At 37.9% G+C, this 25941-nt stretch overlaps 4 protein-coding genes across 4 annotated transcripts; 2 read left to right on the plus strand and 2 right to left on the minus strand.

Moving 5' to 3' along the window:
- Positions 1-2719: 2719 nt before the first annotated feature.
- LOC125220278 (protein FAR1-RELATED SEQUENCE 5-like) lies at positions 2720-4838 on the minus strand. The gene is made up of 4 exons (XM_048122435.1): positions 4282-4838; positions 3919-4120; positions 3326-3795; positions 2720-3206 (listed from the first exon to the last, which is right to left on the minus strand). Exons 1-4 carry the CDS (start codon positions 4836-4838, stop codon positions 2720-2722), a joined length of 1716 nt encoding a protein of 571 aa, XP_047978392.1.
- Positions 4839-10245: 5407 nt separating this feature from the next.
- Positions 10246-12728, plus strand: LOC125185519. The gene has a single exon (XM_048082069.1). The coding sequence runs from the start codon at positions 10943-10945 to the stop codon at positions 12485-12487; it is 1545 nt and encodes a 514-aa protein (XP_047938026.1). The 5' UTR covers positions 10246-10942; the 3' UTR covers positions 12488-12728.
- Positions 12729-13792: 1064 nt separating this feature from the next.
- Positions 13793-14315, minus strand: LOC125218368 (nodulin-related protein 2). Its single transcript, XM_048120021.1, has one exon. The coding sequence runs from the start codon at positions 14313-14315 to the stop codon at positions 13884-13886; it is 432 nt and encodes a 143-aa protein (XP_047975978.1). The 3' UTR covers positions 13793-13883.
- Positions 14316-22161: 7846 nt separating this feature from the next.
- LOC125219398 (26S proteasome non-ATPase regulatory subunit 10) lies at positions 22162-24339 on the plus strand. Its single transcript, XM_048121368.1, has 5 exons — positions 22162-22395; positions 22728-22854; positions 23485-23609; positions 23741-23887; positions 24008-24339. Exons 1-5 carry the CDS (start codon positions 22216-22218, stop codon positions 24140-24142), a joined length of 714 nt encoding a protein of 237 aa, XP_047977325.1. The 5' UTR covers positions 22162-22215; the 3' UTR covers positions 24143-24339.
- Positions 24340-25941: the final 1602 nt, after the last annotated feature.

Here is a 25941-nt window from a genome sequence, read left to right on the forward strand (position 1 = left end):
ATCAAAGTCGTGGAAAGGAGAAGATGGGTGATGCAACTGAAGCAAGAAAGGAGCCTTCACAAGCTACGTGCTCATCGAGCCCAGCTTCAGCTACTGGAATGAATGAGCCTTCAAAGGATAAAAATGATAGTACATCAGCTACTGCAAAGGTATGATATACATTGCATAACACAGTTTGAATTTTTGCAGATTACTATATTATATATTTCACATTATAATGCATTTGTGTTTGTGGCTATTGTAGAATGTCTGTGAAGAACCTTCGAAGCCTCCACAAGGAGTGAAACCTGCAGCTTCAAAGGACACGCAAAAGGCTAGTGCTGCATCGAATATGAATGATCCTTCCAAGGAAAAGGAGGAAAAGGTATATAATGCATCTTCCCAAATTATACTATGCGTTCTAAGTTTAATAATTGTAATATTGTTTGTTGTAATTTCCAACAGGGACAAAAAACAATCTCCACCCGTGACAAGTCAAAACCTAAAGTAAGTGATGCAATCAAATCTCCTTATGTTGTGCATGCAGTTACGATGTAAAACAAACTGACGGGGGATGAGAGAGAACTGTAGTTTTGGATGATGAGTACTGAAATCAATGCCACGTATGTTTCGTATGAAATTATTTTTAATACCAAGTGTTTATTCAATAATTGTATTTGTAACAGGGAGCTGATTGTATTCAACATCAATAACTTGAAAATTACTCATGCTCAACTAATGTCAATGCTGCCATATGCAAGGATCCATGTTGTAGTCATAGATGGGTGGAGTTGTAACTTAAATTTGAATTAGAATTTCAAGTCCCGTACATCACCCAACAGATTGTTTCTGTCTACTTTCCCCTCCGTATGTCTCAGAAACTTAATGCATATTAGACTTTTCATATGGTTGTCCTAATTCTTATTTTCTTTGGCTGCAGAGTGGTACAGTTGTGGATCCAAAGACTGAATGGAGCAATGATCAGGCAAAGGAGGTCTTTCATGAAAGAATCATTGATGAGCTCAAGTATATCCAAAACTTCAAATGGGAAAATTACAGTCTGGTAATAAACTATCAATACATTGAACTACAATATGTTTCTTAGTGGAATGCAATTAAATATGCTCATTGTTTTGCACCAGGTTTTTATCCCTATATATACAAAAGACCACTACTATGTGGTTTGTTTTGATTTCTTGAAAGCAACAATTTGCGTGATAGATAATGTTAGATCAGAAGAAGCTGATGTTGGGGATAGATATGGCGACCAAGTCTATAGGCTGGTAAGCAAGCAAGACTATATATGTTATTCTGCAATATACATTATATAAATATGCAAATCTCATCAGCTTGACAATTCTTATTTTATAAATTGCAGATAGATTTCTTTGTCTACACTCTGGAGACATGTGGTTGTGCTAGCTACGGTCGCATGCTCCAAAAAGCAAATGTGAAGATTCTAGAAATGAAATGGAGTGCTAAAGAAGATACTACAGATTGTGGCATGTATGCAATACGCCATATGGAGACTTATATGGGCATGAAGGTCACTAACTGGAAGTGTGATCTGACAAACAAACAATCAAAGCCTCTGCAGCTTCTTCGAGCCAAATATTGTATAGCAATGCTGTATAACAAGAACAATAGGGCCTTCAGGTGTGTGTCAAGACTTGCCTCACATCTATATACGGAGGCAAAAAAGACAAGACCGATTGATGTGGAGAATATGGTAGCAGAGTACAAGAACAAACCGTCTTGGCGTGCCTCACAATGACAATAGGGCTTATGGCTGCTGCAATGATGAATGAATGTTTGAATGACTGCTGCAATGAAGTCTTGGATGTTTGCAATGAAGTCTTGGATATTTGAATGAACTTGTGCTGAAACATTTGGTTTTATAGTTTTATTTTGGGGTAGAAAATGTAACTGACTTAATTTGATTTGACTTTTTATCCATAATTGTTTTGATGGCAGTTACTTATAATATGCTTGCATGCTTAAGATTAATTACAGGTCATATCTCTGTTCAGTTTCCCCCAAATTTAGGGCATTTTATGTAAAAAGATTGAATTTTTTATATTTATTAGTTTCTGGGTGTAACAGAGTTTTTAGGACCTATTTTGATTCGAAATCTGAGATTCAGTTAGAGCAGGGAGTTCTATTGGGAAATTATTGCAGTGTAAATGTCATGACTTTGCATAAAAGAAACTTAAAAGCATCTCCTGGTGAATGAAATTAATGGAATTTGAGTGAACATTTCTTTAAATTCAAGTGATGATTACCAGAACATCATATCTTCCTAGCACTTGAAAGCTAATTATGCTTTGGTTGTAGAGAATACTGACTTTCAGGTTGTGTACCACCTAGCTATAGTTTCGTTCCATTAAACTACATCAGAAAGAAAAATCGTAACAATAATATGTAAACTGCAACATTGTTGTCGTAACACAACAACATTCATTGAATAAGACTGCAATATAGTATTGTAAAAATTTGTAATTAAAAAAGATTGAAGTTAGACTATTTACTGAAATGAAAAGCAACTTGGAAACAATAGTATAAAATTAATATTTAATCCTACTGTCTTGTGAAATTAATGAAGTAATAGAAAGAAGCAAATAGTGTGTCTGCACTCATTTCATTAGACTGCAATATATCTACCTTAATACTGCAATATCTTCTGTATAAGACTACAACCTGATGATGTAAAAATGAACTAACAATTTTATTTTCCCTTTTGTCAACCACAGTTCCTAGAGTCATGGTGACCAAATTCTCCACATTTTTTGCACTGACGCAATGGTTTGTTGTTCAACTTTATAGCCTTTTCCTTCGCGGATACCAAACGGCTTTTGGAATCACTTGCCGAACCTTTGGTGGACACAACTGATGGTGGTTGTACTCTAACCACAGCTGGATTTTCAGCAAAATAGAAATCTTTAACTGGCTTATCCTTGTCTCCTGAAGATGGTTCATGGATTCTTGTCATAAGACTCTTCCCAAGCTCATCAATTCCAGCTGAAAACAAATCAATGATGGCACTATCAGCATCAAATTTTTTCATGTAACTGAAAAATATGTCAGCAACTTTATTCTTTGACAGCTGGTTTGGATCTGATAGAATTTCAGGATCTCCCAAACTTCGAGCTGGACCACGAATATCATCAGCTAAGGCAGTCGTCAACCACCTCACATGGAAGTACTTATCAGGTATAAACTTCAGGAACCTGTTCTTGAAAACCAAAAATATATGACTACAAAGAATTCCCTCTCTCCCAAACAATTTGGAAGAACAGGAATACGAATCCTCACTGATCGTGTAGGTACAACCCAAGATTTACTATACTTATCCTTTATTGTGGAGATCTCTAACAGATCATCTTTCAACAAACCATCAGTGCTACAATGGTGCAATGCGTCCACTATCTCACGTTGCACTCTCTTGAACACGTGCTCAGTGTACTTTGTTGCAGCATGTTTTTTCAATACCAACTGATTGGAGAACGGTGGTATAATAGTTGAATCCATATAATCTAACTTCGAGCTAGAATTTCTCTGTGCAGCCAATGCATGATCAAAATTCATGATGAACTCAACTAGATTGGAGCGAGGTCTTGTGAATGTTTTATAGAAGCTATTCTCAGACTCGGAAACAGACGTCGTCCTAATAAGAGACCCCATGGGAAAGTCTCTAAAATGGGCAGGGACCCACATCTCTCTATTGTCTGACATTGTTACAAACCACTCAACATGAAGAAGCTCATAACGCTCCATTATCCCCATCCATGAATCTTCAAACTCTTCCGGCTCTAGTACCTAAGACCACACACAAGCACTGATCTCTTTTTTCAACTCTTCATTTTCTAGAGATCTCCTTAGAATTTTATCGGTAAGTTTAAGCATAATGTGCCACATGCACCATCTATGCTTTGTATCCACCAAAACATCACGAATAGCAGCTCTCATACATCTATCTTGGTCAGTAACAATCATCTTAGGAGCTTGACCCATGGATTCCAAAAAATGCTTGAAGAGCCATGAATAAGATTGTGTGGTCTCATTGGATAAGAGTGCAGCTCCAAATGTGACTAGCTTTCCATGGTTGTCCTTGCCCGTGAAGGGTGAGAATATCATACAATACCTGTTTCATACATATAAACGGTAGACTTCAATATTAGAGTCCTAAACTGCAATATAATACACAATAGACTGCAAATATTAGAATCCTAATCAACAAAGTTATCCAAACAGAAACCTAACACATGGAATGCATAATTTATATATAAATGAACAGGGCATTACCTATTGGTATTGTATGTGGAGTCGAAGGAGACAACATCACCATACAGTTGATAATTCCGCTTAGATATTGCATCGCACCAGAAAAGCGATTTCAACGCTTTTGAACTCCCAAGCTGATAGTGATATGTAAAATCAGGACATGCCTTCTTTTTCCTCGCCATTTCATCTAACAACATTTGTGCATCAGAACCTTCGACATAAGTTTTCAGACCTTGGACATAATTCCTAAGTTCTGCCACGGTGATTCCCACAGTGTCATAGCCGCCCAAGAACTCATTCAAGAATTTGAATGTCATGGTAGGTCCAATATTGGTTTTCGTGCAGTCCCATATGAATCGCCCGTGTACTTCACCCAACCTACGATTAATATTCATGTAACGTCTAAACGGAAGTTCAATCATACTATGATTGTGAACTTCCACAAATTCTTGAACAACATACCCCACAAATCCAACCTCAGATACATACTTGAGTGATATTCGCGCCCTACATTCACACCTTTTGGATGTGCGTCTACGTTTGGTTATAAAACCCTCTTGTGCATGCATCTGGTCCATTTCAATATGTGGATGAAGCAAGAGAAAAGTTACGAGAGACTATTGGTTACAAGAATTTTGTGGAGTTGGGTTTCGGTAATATGGGTGAGATGGGGTCGAGTACCAATGGACCCCTCACGATGAACAAGTCTTTCATGACATTGTTTACTCTAATCCTGCTACACATGGTAGAAGATTTTGGAAGTACTTGAGTGTTGCATTCCCAACTCGAACCAAGAAAGAATTTGTCAGCTACTATTTTAACGTCTTCATGCTCCGGAGGCGGGCTGTTCAAAATAGATCTTATTTGTTGGATATAGATAGTGATGATGAGGAGGAGAAGGAGTTGGGAGGTGTTACTGGAGACTCCCATCAGAACAAATCCTATCCATCATCAGATCAGAAAACAGACATTGAAGACCATCAAGGTCTGAAGGGGGAGTTCTATATTGTTGAAGGAAAATGTGAGGACTCCATGGTCAAGTCATTCAGCGACCAAGATTTAGACATGAGTTGGGTGGACGACTTCTGGTCTGAGCCTCAAAATGACTGCAGAGAAGATGAGCGAGCAATCTAAAGCATGATATCTCTGAAGTTAAAGTGAAGAAGCTAGATGTTGTCGAGATGAACGGTGGAGAAGAGGTTGAGACATTGCTCGAGGACCCTGGGTTGTATACTTGAATTTTTGTCGCCTGAAATCCTGTACAAAAATAGTAGATATCTATTTGGGTGGTGGAAAGTGAAGGCTAAATGTTGCTTGGCCTCAATGCCCAATATAGTAAAGTGAACCAATTTATTTATATACATAAGCTCTCACTTTAGTGTGTGAGAGTTGGACTAAAGGTGAATTGGTAATGCTTCAAAGGTCTTGGGTTTGGGTTTGAGTCCATTGTGGTGTGGTCTTTTTATTTATAATCATTTGGCCATAGAAAACTCTCGCCCTTCTGATTTGAAAATGACTCCTAACTTTCATCTTGTCCTCATACTCACGCTCAAAGTATTTATTATTATTGTTAACTTTGTGAATAATTATATTAAAGTATAAATGCTCATCTCTAGGTTTTGTAAAAACACAATGCACCATTCGACTATTTGTTACATTAAAAGCATTACAAAAAATTACTCCATACTAAAGTAAAATTGGTTTTGTTAAAACACAATGCACCATTCGACTATTTGTTACATAATTAAAAGCATTATTAAAACAACTACTCCATATTAAAGTAAAATGAGGTCTGGATAAATGATACTCCCTTCGTTCGCCATTAGAAGTCTCATGTATGGGCGACACGGGTTTTAAGAAATGTTAAAAAAAGTGGGTGGAAAAAAGTTAGTGGAATAAGGGTTCCACTTGTATATACTATTTAGTTTAAAATAAAATGTAAGTGGAATGAGTTAGTGGAAGGTGGAACCCTATTACCATTGATGGTAAAAGTGAACCGGGACTCCTATTCGCGGATGGACTAAAATGAAAAAACGAGACTCCTATTCGCGGATAGAGGGAGTAAATATTTAGAAAACATTCAAAGTCAATTACTTCAATGACATAAAATTCTAAATGTGTAGCTACTGATAGACAAATAAACTTAAACAAGTTCATGATAAAATATTTCATAATGAATCCCTGTAGAGAAATATGTTGCATCATTGTCTTGCTTTATTTGATCAATTCCAAAGCACTATCGGGCCGTATCTTATCTTACGGCCAAAGGTCTTCCTTGATTTCAGCTTAATCATGGTTTTGTTTTAGAATTCAGTGTAATTCTTTTACGTCTATTGATTCTGTGTAAATTCATTCTAATTTTATTTTTCTGGGATTGTATTACGCCCGATAAATTTCTTTCAACAATTAGTGATTAACATTCAAAGAATTTCAACACGACAGAACCAAACATATAGAAGTTGATTGATAATTTATGATGGAAAAGATTGAGAGTGATATTTTGACCAAAATTTAATTTATGATGGAAAAGATTGAGAATGATATTTTGACCAAAGTTGTAAACTTTTGAAGCTTCACAAATGTTCTTATCAAGTTTGGCATCATAGATCATTAACACTATTCAACTTGAGGTGAGTGAGTGTTGAAACTGAAATAAATAAACAATAATGGAATGATATCAATTTGAATTCTCCTATCAAGATAGGACGTAGATGATTTTGCTTTCTTATTGATGTAAATACATTCTCTATAAAGAAAAATGTACTCTTACACAGACAAGAAATAAAAACACTATTTATGGTTGTCTTTCCAATCCCTTCGTATTCATCTGTACCGAGTGACATGATATTATATAGTACTATATTGTATGGTATGACTGAGAAGTCAAATTGATAAAAATCCGAGAAAAAAATGTTAGTACTATTATCTGAGTGACATGGAATTTTAGGTGGATGTGATAAAGTAGAGTGGAAAAAGTAATTGAATATTTTAATGAGGAGAGTGAAGAGAGAATATTTATTCCAAATATAAAAAGTGGATATTTTGAATGAAACAAATTAAAAATGAAAGATGGACATCTTGAATGAAGCGGAAGGAGTATCATTTACTAGTTTAGTGTCACTGAACAATAACCATGACCTTGACTGAGTAAGAGTTAATATTATTGTATTAACACAGTGGTTGAAATAAGTGGGAGATTATGACTTTGACCTAAAAATTAAATCTTTACTAAGAAAAGGGCAAAATCACGTTACAGTAATTTAATTATTGACCTTTTCAAATTATGCTCCAAATAGCATTTAAATACTTCAACTATTAATTAGCATTTTTAAACATTTGTACAATTAAGAGCACTCCCAATGGGGGTGGCGAAAATCTGGCGAAAAATCGCCGAACATCGCCGGATTATCGCCGGCCGTTGTGGTGAAATCGGCGATAATCCGGCGATAATGTTACCGATATTTCGCCAACCGGCGTTTTTTCGCCGGATTATCGCCGAGCGATCGCCGGCCACTGTGGGCGACGCTCGGCGATAACCGGCGATATTTAAATTTTTTTTTTTTTTTTTCCGGCCCAACGGCTATTTTTACATCCCACCCCTATAAATATTTCCTCCACTTCCTCCATTCATCACCCACAATCTTCATTCTCTCCATTTTCAATCTCTTCTCTCAATCTTCAATCTTCATCAATCTTCCAAAAATTATGAGCTTTTGGAAGAAAAATTCCCGCTCGGGTAAGGGTAAGGGTAAGGGGAAAGAGTCGAGTTCACAAATTCCCAACACGGATGAAGCAAACGAGCAGTGGATGCACTCGTTGTTGGCGATGGGTTCTCCTCCCGGCCAACTTCCATACGCGGGTCCGTCTCCTTTGCAGACTCCTCCGGCGCGGAGACTTTCTCCGTACTTCAACTCTGCCGGCAGAATGCCCTCTCCAGCCGACGATGTGTATCGGCCCCAGTTCGACACCCCCGGATCAACCCCAGGCGACCAAGAATCTCAGGCCGCGACACTGAGCGCGGAGGACTTCGAGGTGGAAGAAACGCCCACCGAGCCGCCTTCTAGGAGCGGGAGGGGGAAGGCGCCGGCGTCGTCGGCTGCGACTGATACGGGTTCCGATGAGAGGCCGAAGCGGGTAAGGACTACTTACACTCTGCAAGAGTCCGAGCTGATAGCCACCTGCTGGGCGGACACGTCACAGAACGCGGAGCGCAGCAACTACCAGACTGAGATCATATTCTGGGAGCGGGTTGCCGCGAAGTACAGGAGCCACAAGACTGCCTCAATGAAGGACCATGGCAGCGAGGCGATCCGTCGGCATTGGGAGCGCCTCATGAGGGACTGCGGCCACTTCAACGGTATTTATTCTAACTTGTTGGCGAACATGCCTAGTGGCCAGAACGAGCATATGGTCCGAGATGAGGCCATGCAGAGGTATTGTGGCAAGTACTTGTCGAAGGGGTTCAAGTATTGGAACATCTACGATCAGCTGAAGGATCTCCCCAAATTCCGGACGGGGATGCACGTCACGCTGCACGGGAAATCGGTGCGCTCGCGACTTAGCGTTTCGGAGAGCGAGGGGAGCGCGACCCACATCGACTTGAGTGGGGATGGTCCGCACGAGCGCCCGGAGGGAGCGAAGAAGGCGAAGGGGAGGCGGAAGGGGAAGGGCACAACGTCGGAAGTCGAGTCGGAACCCCACATCGACTTAGAAAAAGCCACTTATTCGAGCAATGTCGCCAATCTGACGCAGATGTACACGCTGTACTTCACCGGCGGCGGGACCCCTGAAGAAAAGGCGGCCCTCTGGAAATGCATCCAAAGCCTGCAGATTACGATGGGCCTCGATCCCGACGCCCCTCCGGCCCCTCCGTCTTAGTTTTTTTTTTTTTTTTTTTAAATCTTTGTTTATTTGCGTTTTTTATTTGTAGTTTTTTTTTCTCGTTGTATTATATTTTCCAATGATTAATACAACGATGAATTGTTCATTATTAGTCTATTTATTAAATACATTTGTAGGGAAAATTAAATAATATAAAAAATAATGATGTAAAAATGAAATGTTGAGTTAGGGAGAAATAAGGGAGAAATAAGGGAGAAACCAATGTAGCAGTTGGCTAAAAACTGGGGATAAAATGTGATGCTGATGTGGCGCTGATGTGGCAGGAGTTAGGGAGAAATAAGGGAGTGCCATTGGGAGTGCTCTAAGAAATTACATTCGATTCAATTTTCGAAATCGAATACCATGTGTACCTCAATAAAATAGTGACTTTGAACTTTAGCAAGGAGAAAAAATGAGCAGGAATCAAACCGACATTATTTTCACATCAAAATTACTCCCTCCATCCCCTATTAAGAGTCACACCTTTCCATTTCGGTCCGTCCCCAATTAAGAGTCACACTTCATTTTTACCATAAATGGTAAGTAGGTCCTACATTCTACTAACTCAATTCACTCACATTTTATTATAAAACCAATATAAAAAAATGAGTCTCACATTCCACTCATTTTTTCAATCAACTTTTCTTTACATTTCTTAAAATCCGTGCCCGGTCAAAGTGTGACTCTTAATGGGGAACGGAAGGAGTATCTTATAGTGATGTTTCAAAACGACATGTCTTGCATAATTTTTAATGCTACCAACTTCGACTCGGCCGTATAGTCAAAAGTTCATGTATGATTGCATTTGTTAGAATGTCTATAACTTATGTATTAAGTGCAATTATCAGTTGAGATATGTAAGATGATTTTTTGGCAATGGTATATATTTTGAAATTCCAAAAATCTAACTCCCGAATTCAAATTGATTAGTTATTTTTGGGACAAATTGGCAACTTAGAGAGGAGAGTAACGGCTGAGGGCTGGGGCCCTTTATTAAGAAGGTGACATTTCAGCAAAGAGTTTATTAATAAATGAAATCAAATCAAATCAATGAATGCACAAATCTGAACTTTTCGAATTACCCTATGGGCTTTGGTTAGTAATCCCAAAAGATCCACGCCGTCCGATTCTGCAGCAACCAACACTCCTCGCAGCTACACGTGCCCCCCTTCAATTTACTCATGGTTTGCTTCCATGCATGTAATTCTCCACCTTACTATAAAGTATAAACGCATATGTAGATGTGTGTGTTGTGGGAGAAAAATAGGGAAGAAAGAGTCTTTGGGTTCTATTTCTATCTCTTAATCTTGCTAGGCTGTGGCTAGTTCAAGCCCATCATTATCTGTTCAAAAGTTTGATTCTTTCCACATTAATTTCTTCAAAATCTTGCAAAATTAATATAGGATTGGGGTTGTCATTATTTACTCTTATGCCTTTTTCTTTTTCTTTTTATGCCTTTCTTCTCTGTTGTGTGTGTTTGTAGAGATTTCACCGATTTGGGATTTCAAGTGTTACTCTTTGTTTTTTTAGTGTGGGTTTGGAATTTTTCACTGTCACATCTCACTAGTGTGGTTTGATCCTCTCGTATCTCAGTAAAGGTATAGTCTTTGTGATCTATGCCCATCCATACTTGAGGATTTTTCCATTTTCCTTTTTGGGAGTTTGTTTTTTGCACTTTGATGTGGCGAGATCAGGGAAATAAATCTGAGTTCAGCTAAATCTTGATTGTATGGTTTTGGGGGGGATTTGTATTTGTTTCTTGATTTAGTAGTTGGATTGGAGGTGTTTGAACTAGGATTGGATGGATGAGAATCAAGAATTGAGGTTTGTTTGTAAGTTGTGCTTCAAGAAATACCCTTGTGGGAAGTCTCTTGGAGGCCACATGAGGTCATGTGTAGTTGCAAATGCTGTTGAATCTGATGACAAACTAATTGATCCCAACTTTAAGAAATTCCCATCATTTATTGTTGTTGGTGGTGGTGGGATGGAAAGCACAATGAGTGATTCAAGAATTGGTGATTTAGGAAATGGGCAGTCTAGCTATGGCCTAAGAGAGAATCCTAGAAAGAGTTGGAGGGCTGTGGATTCAACCTCCCCTTTGCCACAAGAGAAGTTTTGCAAGCAATGTGGCAAAGGGTTTCAGTCAATGAAGGCTTTGTGTGGGCACATGGCTTGCCACTCTGACAAGGATAGGGGCATGAAAGATGATCATTCTTGGACTAGTGAGAGCCAGAAGCTGGTGATGGACAGCCATTCCGACACGGAGGGTGAGGACCGGGCAATCAGGACTAGGTCCTCCAAGGGCAAGAGGTTTAGGAAGATTGTAGTGAACTCCCCTTTCCCCAATGGCTCTTCGTCCGTCTCTGAGATTGACGGGGAGGAGCAGGAGGAGGTGGCCATGTGTTTGATGATGCTGTCTAGGGATACTGGGAGTAAAGGCGGGGTGAATTCTGCTGTCGAGAGTTCTGATAACAACTCTGTGATCTTGGAGACTAAGTCCTCCTCCATTGATATAAAGAATGTGAGAAAAAGGTGTGATCTTGTCAAGAATGGTCATGATCAAGATGAGAAGAAAATTGGAGATGTTGTTAAGGGAGAGAATTCTGACTCGGGTTATTTCTTGGACGAATGCGCCAAGGGGGAGGAGTCCGATGTGTCCATGGATGGGTTGCGTAGGAGCAATGGTGTGGATGAGTATGAAGAGTTTAGGCAGAGCTTGAACCGAAGCCGGAGCTATAGAGCTGAGGTGAAGAAGGTATTGGCAAAGGAAACTGAGTATGATCATGGCAATGCTAATAGTATAGCAGCTAGGATTGAGCAATCAAGAAAGAGGAGATATGTCATTGAGAATTCTGATCTGTATAATGACTATGATGATCATAGGATCAAACGGGGCGAACTCCCTAGCGCAGAGAAGAGACAGAAATACGAGTGCTTCAACTGCAAGAAGACGTTCAAGTCGTACCAGGCTCTAGGAGGCCACAGGCCGTGCCACAAGAAGATCAACACGTTGTATGACCCAAGATACGAGACTGGAGAGAATAGCATAGATGATGAGTTTGCGAATAGGGGGAAGGTGGTTGAGTCCACTAGCAGTAGGAAGCCGGGCAGCTCGTTTGATAAGAAAATGAAGGCTAAGAAGAGCAAAGGCCATGTCTGCCCTTTCTGCAACAGAGTTTTCAAGAATGGGCAGGCGTTGGGCGGCCACAAGAGGTCACATTTCATCGGTGGCCATGAGGTGAACACGCACCCTAGCCCGGTCGCCAAGCTGGACTTGCTCGACCTCAATCTGCCCGCCCCTCAAGACGATGACGATGATGGGGACGACCAGTACTCGCCTTGGTAGGGCCGAACGCTTGAGAAACTCGAACACATACATTGAAATTGGTGGAAGGCACACCACATTGTGCTCCTTTCTTGCTAGCCTCCTCATACCAAAAAGGAAAAAGAAAGAAAGAAAGAAAGAAAGAAGAAAACCTCATGAAAACTAGAGATTTATTTTTGTCTTCCATTTACATTATTATGTCTGAAAATGACAATTTTTGTTGTTCCTTGTTATCTAGAATATGATCAATACATATAAGAGAGGCAGGCTCTTTTTCTCTTCCATATGATATGTGGGTGATGGGAATATCAAATTTGCATTTTTAGGTTCTCTGTTTTTACTAATTGTTACTCCTCTTTATGATTAAAGTTTCAGATTAGTAGAAGAGTCGGTGGATAATTTATTCCGACAAAAAGTTTTTTAATTTATAAGAGTAGCTGTCTTTAATTAAGTGTTAGGTCTAAACCCTAAAGATGAATTTGCACAAATTCTCAACTAGACATTTGAGTATTTCATGGCTCCTCCTTTTGATTTGAGAAAAAAAAGTTGCATTCTTAGTTGTGTTTGCCTGACACACTGATCGTATATACTGGTGATGTCATTTTGTATACACTTCCTAGTCTAGAAAATTGATCTCTTATGTCTCACATTTTATTTGCGTCTTAATTTGGTTTTTTTTATTAAACATAAGTTATGGAAGAAATTGGTTTACAAAACTTGTTTCTGGATTCCATTAACTTTTTTTTTGTGTAGTTCAAATAGAACTTAAAAGGTTAAACAAAAATGTTGCTTATCTAGTTATTTTTTCATTAGAAACTGAAGTGTTTGATTTTAGCTAGGTTTTATTTGCACTTGGATAAACATCGTTCATAAAGTATCTCGGTTATTATGATGATTTCTGCATATATTATCTGTGTTAGACAAAAAAAAAAAAACAATGCACAAACACATTGTAGTGATAAAATCATGACAAGTAAAATAAAATTGGCTTAGTATCACACCAAATTTTGAATTTATGAATCATATAGTAAAAGTTTTTGTATTTATATGTCAATAGACTTTATTATTGATTTATGAGTGAATTATTAACAAATACTTCATCTATCCCATTAAAAATGAAATATTTTTCTTTCTGGGGTGTCTCATTAAAAATGAAATATATCATTAAAATGAAGATACAATCATCGTTACTTTTTTTCTCTCTCTCTTACTTTATTTTCTCTTAATTAATTCACAAAACAAGATAAAATCTCATGTTGAAAAAAAAATATTTAATTTAATGTGATAGAGGAATTATTACTGTATATAATATAATACTAATAATAATAATAATAATAATAAATAGTTACAATAATAGACAAAGAGAAAAACAAATTATAAGAAAGAATTACTAAATGAAACATAAGCAAAAATTGGCCTATTTTTTCAAGAAATCTCCGGCCATCTTCATGAGACCGCCGTCGTCGGCCTTCTTCTCAGCGCCTTCGCTGCCCGCAGCCTCCGGCTTGGCAGCGGGGGCGTCGGCGCCCTTGTAGTGGCGGAGGTAGTCCTCCGCCTTGTCAACGTACATCCCGATGCCCTGCTTGTCGTCGAGCTTGGCGTAGTCAGAGGCGGCGTCGATGAGGTCAGCAGCGGCGCCGGCGACCTCGCCCTTGTCGAACTTCTCCGGCTCGCTGCGGAAGTGGGCTTGCGCGGCGCCGGCCACCACCTGAGCGCTGTGTATTAGATCGGACGTGGTGGGCTTGTGGCGGGCCTCGCCGGCTTGGGCCCCGCCGCCGTCCTTGGCGTCGGGAACCTTCTGTGGTTGTGCGTCATCATCACTCTTGGTTAAATTTGATAAGAAATTCATTTTGGAAAGAGAGAGAAGGAAATGAAAGGGAAGAAGTGGGATAATAATGGATGTGAAAAAGGAATTTGATTGGTGTACCAGATTTTGTGTGAAAAATGGGAGGGAAATAGGGGATTCACAAAGTTAGGTTTTTCGGTTATGAATGGGTCAATTGCACTATTTAAAATTTAAAAGATTGAGAATATTTTGGTGATTGATGGTACGTAATCCATCCGTTCCTACTTAATGTCCACGTTCTTGATTGACACAGATTTTGATCGGAGCGGATCATCTCATTTAAATAATACACCATTTCATACTACACTAATAAAATAATGACATGTGGATATTTTTTAAATTAACAAAATAAAAGATTAAAAGATTAATTATCATCGTACATATCCTCATACACCAATATTTAGTTAATCAATCAAGAGAGAAGGAGAACAAGATTGAAGATGAATCGGGTGAAAAACATGGCATCGTTGCCCAAAACGAGGCGAACAGGAAGCCGGATGATGAAGGATATGTACGATGATAATTAATCTAAAATGTTGGTGTATGATGGATGATGAAGGATATGTACGATGATAATTAATCTAAAATGTTGGTGTATGAGGATATGTATGATGATAATTAATCCTTTGGTCTTTTATTTTATTAATTTAAAAATATCCACATGTCATTATTTTATTAGTGTAGTATGAAATGGTGTATTTGAATGAGGTGATCCTCTCCGGATTTCGAGAGGAGATTTTAGATAGAATAAGTAGAGAGAAAAAGTAGTTGAATACTCCATCCGTCCCACAATAAGAATCACTCTTATTGTGAGCACGGATTTTAAGAAATGCAAAGAATAGTGGGTTTGAAAAGTTAGTGGAATAGTGGACTGATACGCTCGGATTTTGTACTGTTTTAAAGCCATTATTTGGTCCGTTTTTTATGTCAAAAGTCACTCTACATGTCCAATAATTGCATATTTCATACATTTTGGTATTTTGGCGTGTTTTGTGAGAAATGTGCATCATTTGAGCCAAAAAAAGAAGTCAAAATGCAAAGTCTGGAAATATGGAGTTCAAATGGCGACCGGCGACCGCCGGAGCCCGGCGGTCAGTGCTCTGTAGCAGCCCGCCTCGGAAATTCACGCTAGGAAACGAGTCTCGCCGGGCGACCGCCGAAGGTACCGAGACTCTGGATTGCAACGCGGCGACCGCCGCCAAGGTGCGGTGGCCCGCCGGAGAAAGGCGGCAAATCCGAATTGCCCTAGATCTGCTCCAAGATTTACCATATTTTGAAGATCTTTTCCTTCTACAATAGCGATTGACTTTCCCCTATAAATATGACCTAAGCTTCATCAAATGTGAGCTTCTTTTTGCAACATAAATTCCCAGAGATTAAAAGCTAGAGTACGTCATTGTGCAAGGAGTTGAAGAAGGATTTCAAGAACATCAAGAACGACAAGGATTCAACCTACGGGTTCTATTTGCTTTAGTTTTATGTTCAAATTGTCTTCCCTTCAATCTATGTGTTTAGCTTATTCCATTATGTGTAACTAAACTCATAGGATTCTAGAGATGTGTTAGTAGCGATTTTGGTTATACAATTCCAGTTTTCTATTTAATATCCGTTTTGTTTTTACTTTGTTTCTTCCCTAAGTATTTGTGATGCTATATGATTGAGTGACACAATTATGTACGATTTAATATAACTTGCTTCATAACTGTGAGAGAGTTCTAGCGAGTTAGGTCCACCTGGTAGACGTTACATCAGCTTCCCTTAAAACGACACTGTTAATTGAGAGTGAGGACTTTTCAAGGGTCTTAGGAGCTTTTTGGAGTTACGTGTTAGGATTGACAACCCTAATATTGTAATCAACGTTTGTATCGCATGAGCATAAGCTAGGTGACTCGTCCTATCAAAGTAATAACTGTGTTAGGGTATTGTAGTTTGGAATTTGTATAACCATAATAGTGAACGCACATCCCTGGAATTCCCCTTATCTCTATATTTTATCTCCGTGATTTATTTGCAATTAGTTGTTATTTGCTTTCTATTGTTTTCTATTTTCAAAAATTCCCAAAAACTTTCGGTTCTGCAGATAGTAATTGAGTTTTAGTAGATGATAGACACTTTGTGTTTGTTTTCCTCGTGTTCGATATCCGGTACTGACCTTTAGTTATACTATATATACTCTGTATACTTGCAGGTTTATTTGGTGCTAAAAGATAGTGCATCAGGGACTCACTTTTTTATATTGGTATTATAATAAATTTGAGTGAAGTGAGTTAGTCGAATGTGAGACCTATATACAATTTTATAGTGAAAATGAAGTGTGACTCTTATTGTAGGTAGGTCATGATGTAGGTTAACATTTCACCTCATTTCCCCCATCCATTCATTTTTATCTAAAGTAGTAGTATTACATATAGGAACAAAAGTATATACATGAATTGCACCAGATATTGCACATCCTTAAGCTTAAATCCTTTCAATCTGACAACTTCGCGTAGGGAAAGATACAAATACAGAATCAGACTTCACCAGACTTCTCTCAAATACGAACGTTCAGCATTAACAGAACTCAAGAAGATGACATTCGCAGGCAATTGAGCTATATTAGAGTCATAGGCAGTCAAGATTACTGGAAAAAATAAAATATTTGGATCATAGACTCTGCAAATCGACCACCCAAATCCAGCACATCACCTTTGAAATTATTGGATTTTTTCCATCATAAATTGGTAATTCATCATAAACCATCCAAATCCAGCACATTACCTTTGAAAGCCAGTGATTTCATCGCAGGGTTGCCTATTGACAATGGCGGATTTTGGGCGCGCCGCGAGAACGTAGATAGGGCTAGAATTTGGATTTTCAAAGAGACCGATTTGGGGAAAGTGGACGTCAATTTTGTTACATTTATTTCAGTCCTTCTCAAATAAGTTTAGGTTAGTGAATAAAATTTAATGATACCAGCAATAAAAAAATTAATATATATATAAGCCTTGTGATATCCCTAATCTAAAAATTTATCCCCAGTTTTTAGCCAAGTGCTACATTGGTTTCTCCCTTATTTCTCCCTTATTTCTCCCTAACTCAACATTTCATTTTTACATCATTATTTTTTATATTATTTAATTTTCCCTACAAATGTATTTAATAAATAGACTAATAATGAACAATTCATCGTTGTATTAATCATTGGAAAATATAATACAACGAGAAAAAAAAAACTACAAATAAAAAACGCAAATAAACAAAGATTTAAAAAAAAAAAACTAAGACGGAGGGGCCGGAGGGGCGTCGGGATCGAGGCCCAGCGTACTCTGCAGGTGTTGGATGCATTTCCAGAGGGCCGCCTTTTCTTCAGGGGTCCCGCCGCCGGTGAAGTACAGCGTGTACATCTGGGTCAGATTGGCGACATTGCTCGAATAAGTGGCTTTTTCTAAGTCGATGACGGATTCCGACGCGACTTCCGACGTTGCGCCCTTCCCCTTCCGCCTCCCCTTCGCCTTCTTCACTCCCTCCGGGCGCTCGTGCGGACCATCCCCACTCAAGTCGATGTGGGCCGCGCTCCCCTCGCTCTCCGAAACGCTAAGTCGCGAGCGCACCGATTTCCCGTGCAGCGCGTCGTGCATTCCGTCCGGAATTTGGGGAGATCCTTCAGCTTATCGTAGATGTTCCAATACTTGAAGCCCTTCGTCGACAAGTACTGGCTACTATACATCCGGATGGCCTCATCTCGGACCATGTGCTCGTTCTGGCCACTCGTCATGTGAGTCATCAAGTTAGAATAAATACCGTTGAAGTGCCCGCAGTCCCTCATGAGGCGCTCCCAATGCCGACGGATCGCCTCGCTGCCATGGTCCTTCATTGAGGCGGTCTTGTGGCTCCTGTACTTCGCGGCAATCCGCTCCCCGAATATGATCTCGATCACGGTAGTTCTTTGCTGCGCTCCGCGTCTTTGTGACGTGTCCGCCCAGCCGTCGGCTATCGGCTCGGACTCTTGCGAGTGTAAGTAGTCCTTACCCGCTTCGGCCTCTCATCGGAACCCGTATCGGTCGCAGCCGACGACGCCGGCGCCTTCCCCCTCCCGCTCCTAGAAGGCGGCTCGGTGGGCGTTTCTTCCACCTCGAAGTCCTCCGCGCTCGGTGTCGCGGCCTGAGATTCTTGGTCGCCTGGGGTTGATCCGGGGGTGTCGAGCTGGGGCCGATACACATCGTCGGCTGGAAAGGGCATTCTGCCGGCGAGTTGAAGTACGGAGAAAGTCTCCGCGCCGGAGGAGTCTGCAAAGGAGACGGACCCCCGTATGGAAGTTGGCCGGGAGGAGAACCCATCGCCAACAACGACTGCATCCACTGCTCGTTTGCTTCATCCGTGTTGGGAATTTGTGAACTCGACTCTTTCCCCTTACCCTTATCCTTACCCGATCGGGAACTTTTCTTCCAAAAGCTCATAATTTTGATGAAAATTGAAGATTGGGAGAAGAGATTGAAAATGGAGAGAATGAAGATTGTGGGTGATGAATGGAGGAAGTGGAGGAAATATTTATAGGGGTGGAATGTAAAATAGCCGTTGGGTTCAAAAAAAAAAAAAAAAATTTTAATTATCGCCGATTATCGCCGAGCGTCGCCACAGTGGCCGGCGATCGCTCGGCGATAATCCGGCGTTAGAACGCCACTCGGCGAAGCAACGGCAACATTATCGCCGAATTATCGCCGACTTCGCCACAATGAGACCGATTTGGGGAAAGTGGACGTCAATTTTGTTACATTTATTTCAGTCCTTCTCAAATAAGTTTAGGTTAGTGAATAAAATTTAATGATACCAGCAATAAAAAAATTAATATATATATAAGCCTTGTGATATCCCTAATCTAAAACATGCATTTCTTTTATAGTCATTGGACATTATATTGTCATTTTTATTAGATTCGTGAGCCATTTTTATTAATAGTCGGTTAAAAATTCGTGAACCATTTATTATTTATTAATTTATAGTAAATGAAATCGACCAAGACAATAAAGATACATGAATGCAAAAAGGATCGTTCGAAAAAAATACCAGAAAAAAATATCAAAAGCTACTAGCTAATTTTCATGAGCAGGTGGTGCTGCCTCTAACGTGCTATTGTTGTCATGGATCGAACTACTAAGATTTCACTTGCTATTGTTCATCTTCTTCAAGTGATATAATATGAACTCTACACCTAAAAAGTTACCAAAACTGCAAAAGAAGCATGAAGAAGAAGATCGATGAGTTGCCAAAAAATTGCTGAAGATCACGAAGAGTGGAGAAGAGATCATTAAGTGTGGAGAGAGTATACAGAAGAGGGAGGCTGTCATTTTAAGAGAGTATACAGAAGAGGGAGGCTGTCATTTTTTTTTAACCAAATTAACTCTATTACATAGAAAAACGTCAATTTGATAGTTAGATTATTTAATTAGTGGACTTCAATTTATTTAATTAAATTTATATTTGTGTGATTTAATTTGATTTAATTATTTGATGTTAAATAAATTATTGGGCTTCCATAATCTTTTTACTGATTTACGTTCCGAGTTTCAGTTTCAGCCATCTTAGGTTTTAGATTTCCATTTATAATAAATCGGCTTGGTTATAAATATTGATTGGTTTATTTAAATAATTGAGCTATTTTGACAAAAAAAAAGGATAATATTTTTAAATATATCACTATACACTAAAATCGCATGAAACAAAATAAATAAAATTATATTTTTACTTAACATCTTATTCTATATTTATATGTATATTAAAAAGATTATACTAATTTTTATGGATATCTTACTTATACTACTGTATATAAGAAATACTCCCCTCCATCCACCAATAAAAGACTAATTTTGCCTTGGCATTGAGAATTTGCACTTCTTTCTCTCTTAAAATCCGAGTAAGTGGATACGTTGAATGAGACAAACTAAAAAAGAAATGTGAACATTTTGAATGAGACTAAAGTAGTACGTATAGTTATTTTTCTAAATCTACTTGAAAATGTGTATATTGAATTACTAACATAACTACCAATTTAACAGCTGGACCAAATAATATTACAGAAATCGAAAATATTATGCATAACACATTTGATTTTAATCCAATATCACAATAAAAGCAATACTCCATTATTAGTCTAGCATTTATATATTGAGGATAAGAAGAGTAAGAATGGTGACACTATTTCTTGTCAAACACAAGCATGGGTATAGAATGTGGGTAGGATGACAACATGGTGGCACTACTTAGAGATGGACAACTAGTATATTATGAGGGAGGGACTGCATTGCATTGCTCAAATAAGAAAAAGAAAAACACAATGGACAATCCTAGAAGAGTGATGCTGAGAACTCAACTGGATTAATTGTGAATCACATTTACTTGATGTATTAATTCATTTGTGTTCTCAGGTCACCCCTCTAGAATTCGTTTGTTCTTGCAATTATATAATTATATATTTTATTAATTTTTATTTTTTCTAATCGCATATTTACATATTTTATTTATATTTAGAGTTCATAAATTATGCATCTTAAAATTTGAAGATATGAAAATTATTTTGAATTGCTATTATTGATCGATTTCATTCTTGTACTTCATAACTTAGTACTTCCTCCGTTCCATAGTAATGGAGGCAAAACTTTTCGGCACGGAGATTAAGAAAATTTGTGTTAGGTGAGTTAAGTAAAGAGAGAATAAAGTGGAACATGAAAAAGGTAGAGAGATAAAGAGACAAAAAAGTAAGAGAGAGTAAAGTGGGTGTGGAAAAATGTGTTGACTTTTACTAAAAAGGGAAATGACTCTATTACTACAGAATGGACGGAAATGAAAAAACGCCCTTATTACTATGGAACGGAGGTAGTATTATAGGAATGACATATAACTATTTTGAATTGCTAAATCATCCCTTTAATTTTATTCAATTGAATTAATGTTTTGCATCGGTCTCTATCACACACTCTCCTTGGCATATATACATCAATTAGTAAATAAACAGCAATTCATTTTCTGCATATTGGTATCATGACACATGTTTATCAATAATTTTTATAACTATCTTACCGAGAATATAAATCGAATGATTTTGCATAATCATCAACCAAAATACTTAATTTTAATATCATCATTGCACGAAGATTAATTAGAATTTCAAAATATATTTGCATTTTAAAAAATTATTGGAAATCAAAATTATAAATCGGATCTGTCACACATTATCAAATTGAAAAACAAGTTATAATTGGTCGCAATGTTCGTGAGTCTATTGAAAAATTCATTTTGAGCTATTAACATAGAATGAAATCTTTCAAAAAAAGAAATAAATGATTCTTATCTTGATAATAATCAATTTTAATAATTTATGAGTTTGCTTGCACATAAACTAAAATTGTAATTAAGTTTAATTAAAAGTGTAATTAAGTTTAAATTGGTATTATTGTGAAAAACTAAAATTGTAGAGTACTATCTATTTATATATACGTTGGATCAGGGACGGATCTATTAGGCCTCCACAAGGGGCAAATGCCCCACCTAAAAAAAATTCATGTATGCTAATTTTAATAGATAATTTTAAGTTTTGTTTAAATATCCTTATTTTGCCCCTTCTTAATGTATTAAAATATCTTTATGTATATTTTTGCCCCATCTATGTAGAATTCCAGGCTCCGTCGTGAAAATTGGCATTAAAATATTTCGAAGATGGTAATTAATGTACGTATAATGTACATGATTCATGTATTTTTTTATTTTTATTTTTATTTTTTTTTAATCGACGATCGGCCTAGTTTATTGAACCGATATTTTAAAAAATAAAAATAAAACTGTTATTAATAGATTTCTTCCCCAAAAAGCCAAAACCCATAAACACACGCAGTGATTCGAATTCGAAGCTGGTAAGCAAGCAGTAGACATGGAAATCGACCACAAATCAGCTGAAAAAATGAAGGAAGACCTGTTTAAGGCGGCCGAATCGGGCGATTTCTCGGTTTTTAAATCGCTCTCTGAAGAGCAGCTAGGCGAAGCCAGCCGTGTCCGTAATGAAGACGGTCGTTCTATCCTCCACGTAGCCGTTTCTTCGTCGAAGACCGAGGTTCTGTTCATTTTCAGTTTCAATTTTTATTGGAGATGAACGATTTTAGCTATTAAAGCGACAATCAAATTCAAATGTGTTACTGTTTTAGTAGCTATTTAGGTAGGATTTTTAGTAGTTAGGTTGTCCTTGAAAACCTAATGACGAGATGCATAAATCATCAATTGCTATTTTATTGTAAATGTCTGACCGAATTTTAGTGAAATTGTTTATTAATGATCACTGATTTCAGTTATATGCTACGGACTCATATGAATCGCTTGTATTTGATCATAATACTATCCACCTTCGTTGTTTTTATGGATACGGTTTTTTTTTTATGGAGGAATTAGGTTGTTGAAGTCCTAGCATCTGCAATTCCTTCAATTGTAAATAGCTGTGACGAAGAAGGCTGGGCACCTCTGCACTCCGCTGCAAGCAGTGGCAATCTTAAGATTGTGGAAATTCTACTCACCGCCGGTGAGTGTTTAAAACTGATTTTGCTGAGTGGTTTATACCCGTCGTTGGACTTAATTATCATCAGTTAGTCTAAAAGATTACCGTACATCTTGTGTTTATGTTCTATTAGAAGATAACAGGATTCTTATAGAACATATAGCTGAATGGATTGGACAGTTTAAGAGAACTTAGGCTGAGTAATCATATTGATTTTTATGATAGAATGTGTATGCTAGGACTTTTTATTTCCAGATATTGGTGTTTTATGAATCTGGCTTCCTTGATTCTGCATGGCATAATTTGATTGGAAGATCACATTGTTCACCTCTGCTTGGGGAGAGAGAAAGAAGAGAAGCAAGTTAAATACAGAAACTAGAATTAGACTGGTGAATCAAGTTGAAGCCAATCTTTGCTGAATTTTTCCAGAACTTTCACATCTAGTTTGGATTATTCATCTATTGTTTATAATCTTTTCTTATCATCCCAACAGAAATTATTTAGTCAGTATCTAGACCTTCACTTGAGCATTTTGTTTGTTTGTCAAAACAACTAGAATTTTTATGTTGTTTTCTAAGTCCAATATAACCTCATATTGCTGCGGAAGAGTGTATGAACAAGTTGTGATTGAGAAGTGCAAATTTGCTTTAACAGGTGCCGATGTGAATATGAAAAATGACGGTGGCCGAACAGCTCTCCATTATGCTGCCAGCAAAGGTCTTCTGAAAATAGCTCAAACTTTGGTTTCTCATGGTGCAAAACTCAATGTCAAGGATAAGGTTTGTAGTAAATTCTTTGAAAACAAGCTATTTCCTTAGCATCTTTGGAATCTTAACATTCTATTTCTTTATTACTACTTCATAGCATTGATATGCCCTCTAATTCCATTGACCAAAGTAACTTTATGCAGTTCGGATGCACTCCACTGCATCGTGCAGCAAGCACCGGTAACATAGTGTTGTGTGAATTCTTGATTGAGGAAGGAGCAGAGATTGATGAAAGTGATAGAGCAGGGCAAACTCCACTCATGACAGCAGTAGTATGCGATGACAAAGATGTAATTTTCTACACACACACTCCTTTGATAACTTCTTAGGCGATTTAAATGACGAACTCGATGACTAATCTTATTGACTGATAACTACCACATGTTCCCTAAATATCTTCTGATTTGCAGGTTGCTCTCCTCCTTATAAGACATGGGGCTGATGTGGATGCCAAAGACAAAGAAGGATACACCGTTCTTGCTCGGGCATCAACTGATTTACGCGCCAGTTTAGTTGATGCTGCTCAAGCTATGCTCGAAGAGTGACAACATAATGATACTCCTTACTCCTTAGGGACTTACATTTTCATTTTGACGCCTTACTATTATTTTAGTGCTTTTTCGAAGCTTTGAGTTTGACTTTTGCCTGGTTGGCTGGTTCTGGAAATTAATTTCGAATACTCCATTACAGTCGGAGACAAAGTCGCAAGTTTTACCCAAAGCTATGAATGCCTTTGAGCTTATTGCATTGTTTTTGGTAGAAAATACTGCTAGTGAATGTGTTTATTTTTGGTCATGTTATTCCCACATTAAGCTTAAGCTCACGTTATACCCATTCAATTCAATAATGATTACGCTATCGCATATTCGCAGTCACACGATTTATAGCGTTTGGTATCCAGCATTTGGATATTCCAACAACTGTATGGTTAATGCCAAGTTGTCATTAGCTAAGATCTGATTCATACTGCTTCCTAATAATTGGAATAAAAAGCTAATAATTTGAACTTGTCACACCAAATTACACAAATTTTATGTTTCTTTACAAGTCTAGATAAGTGTTATTGTCCGTGTAAATTGTTCAATTTACTATCCGTAATGAAGTGATATCAAATGTGCGAAAATATTACTAGGTGGTGTTCGGTTTGCTAGATAAAATAATACTATGATACAATCTAGGATTGAGTTGTGAGATTATTTTAGTCATAGGAGGTTAGCTATGACTGATTATCCATCTAGGATTGAATTGTTGGATTGAATCTCATGAACCAAACATACTACATATTTAATCCGGGATGCAATCTTGCAAACCAAACACCCCCTTAATATATATACTTATATGGAGTATAATAGTAAAAGGTCAAAAACAGTAGTAAATAAAAAACTTTTAAAGTGATAGTAGTGCCCCCTTTTATCCCTTAAAAATAAGGATTTTTGGGATGGATGAGCTAAAATGTGAAATTTGATAATACAAGAGAGGAAAAGAGACGAGTAATTAAAATACGGATAGTGAAATTCACTTTAATAGTGTAATATGAAAATTTTCCAAATAAAAAGAAAAAAAAAAGAAAAAATTAATTTATGAGACTACTGAAAAGAAAATAGGACTATTCATTATGCATAGATGGAGGATAGGGGAGTGATCAGGTCCATAACTCATTTTGTGTTAAATATCCAAGTCAATATCATCCCTTCAATTTATGGATCAGACGGTTTATATGGCTCCATTTTATCTTTTCTTTTAATAATTATAATAATGATAAAAGGGTAAGGTTGGCATATGATATATTATGCAGTTAGTAAGTTTCCATGATTCACGCTTCTTTTTTTAGCAAGATTAAGTCTCCCTTCCGTAAATGAAACAAAATCAAACAACCACAGTAAGAACTCTGCGCCGTCTTTCAATATCTCAAGCAGTGGAGGAGGGGGCGGTCGCGCCCTCCGCCGGCCGATTTCCCTTTGCCTCCGACAAAAATCCACCATGGTTGCCCCCTCCAGCTTGCCTGCCCACCCCAAAGAAGAAGAAGTCGGTCGCGCCCTCCGCCGGCCGATTTCCCTTTGCCTCCGACAGAAATCCACCATGGTTGCCCCCTCCGTCGCACCGGCCCGCCCCAAAGAAGAAGAAGTCGACGACAAAATTGTTTCTTTCGAGTGAAATTCGGCTAATAGAAATGAGCTTATACGTGTAGAAATTATTATTGATGAGGTCGATGCAAGCTAAATGTTTATCATTTTTATAGGAGGAAAAATAAGTAAAATTGTGGGAGAAAGAGATGGAGCATGAGAATATTTTAATGGAAGAGAGAGAGTGTGCATAATGTTTCTTCAGGGTAATAATATATTTC

The sequence above is a fragment of the Salvia hispanica genome, chromosome 4 (genome assembly GCF_023119035.1).
Source record: "Salvia hispanica cultivar TCC Black 2014 chromosome 4, UniMelb_Shisp_WGS_1.0, whole genome shotgun sequence".
Lineage (NCBI taxonomy): Eukaryota > Viridiplantae > Streptophyta > Magnoliopsida > Lamiales > Lamiaceae > Salvia > Salvia hispanica.

Excerpts from the sequence above, each read along its gene's own strand:
- LOC125220278 (XM_048122435.1), bottom strand. The coding sequence starts at position 4,838 with ATGGACCAGATGCATGCACAAGAGGGTTTTATAACCAAACGTAGACGC. Across the intron at positions 4,121-4,281 it reads TCCACATACAATACCAATAG|GTATTGTATGATATTCTCAC; the intron begins GTAATGCCCTGT and ends TGTATGAAACAG. Across the intron at positions 3,207-3,325 it reads ATCTCCACAATAAAGGATAA|GTTCCTGAAGTTTATACCTG; the intron begins GTATAGTAAATC and ends TTTCAAGAACAG.
- LOC125185519 (XM_048082069.1), top strand. The coding sequence starts at position 10,943 with ATGGATGAGAATCAAGAATTGAGGTTTGTTTGTAAGTTGTGCTTCAAG.
- LOC125218368 (XM_048120021.1), bottom strand. The coding sequence starts at position 14,315 with ATGAATTTCTTATCAAATTTAACCAAGAGTGATGATGACGCACAACCA.
- LOC125219398 (XM_048121368.1), top strand. The coding sequence starts at position 22,216 with ATGGAAATCGACCACAAATCAGCTGAAAAAATGAAGGAAGACCTGTTT. Across the intron at positions 22,396-22,727 it reads TTTCTTCGTCGAAGACCGAG|GTTGTTGAAGTCCTAGCATC; the intron begins GTTCTGTTCATT and ends TGGAGGAATTAG. Across the intron at positions 22,855-23,484 it reads GGAAATTCTACTCACCGCCG|GTGCCGATGTGAATATGAAA; the intron begins GTGAGTGTTTAA and ends TTGCTTTAACAG.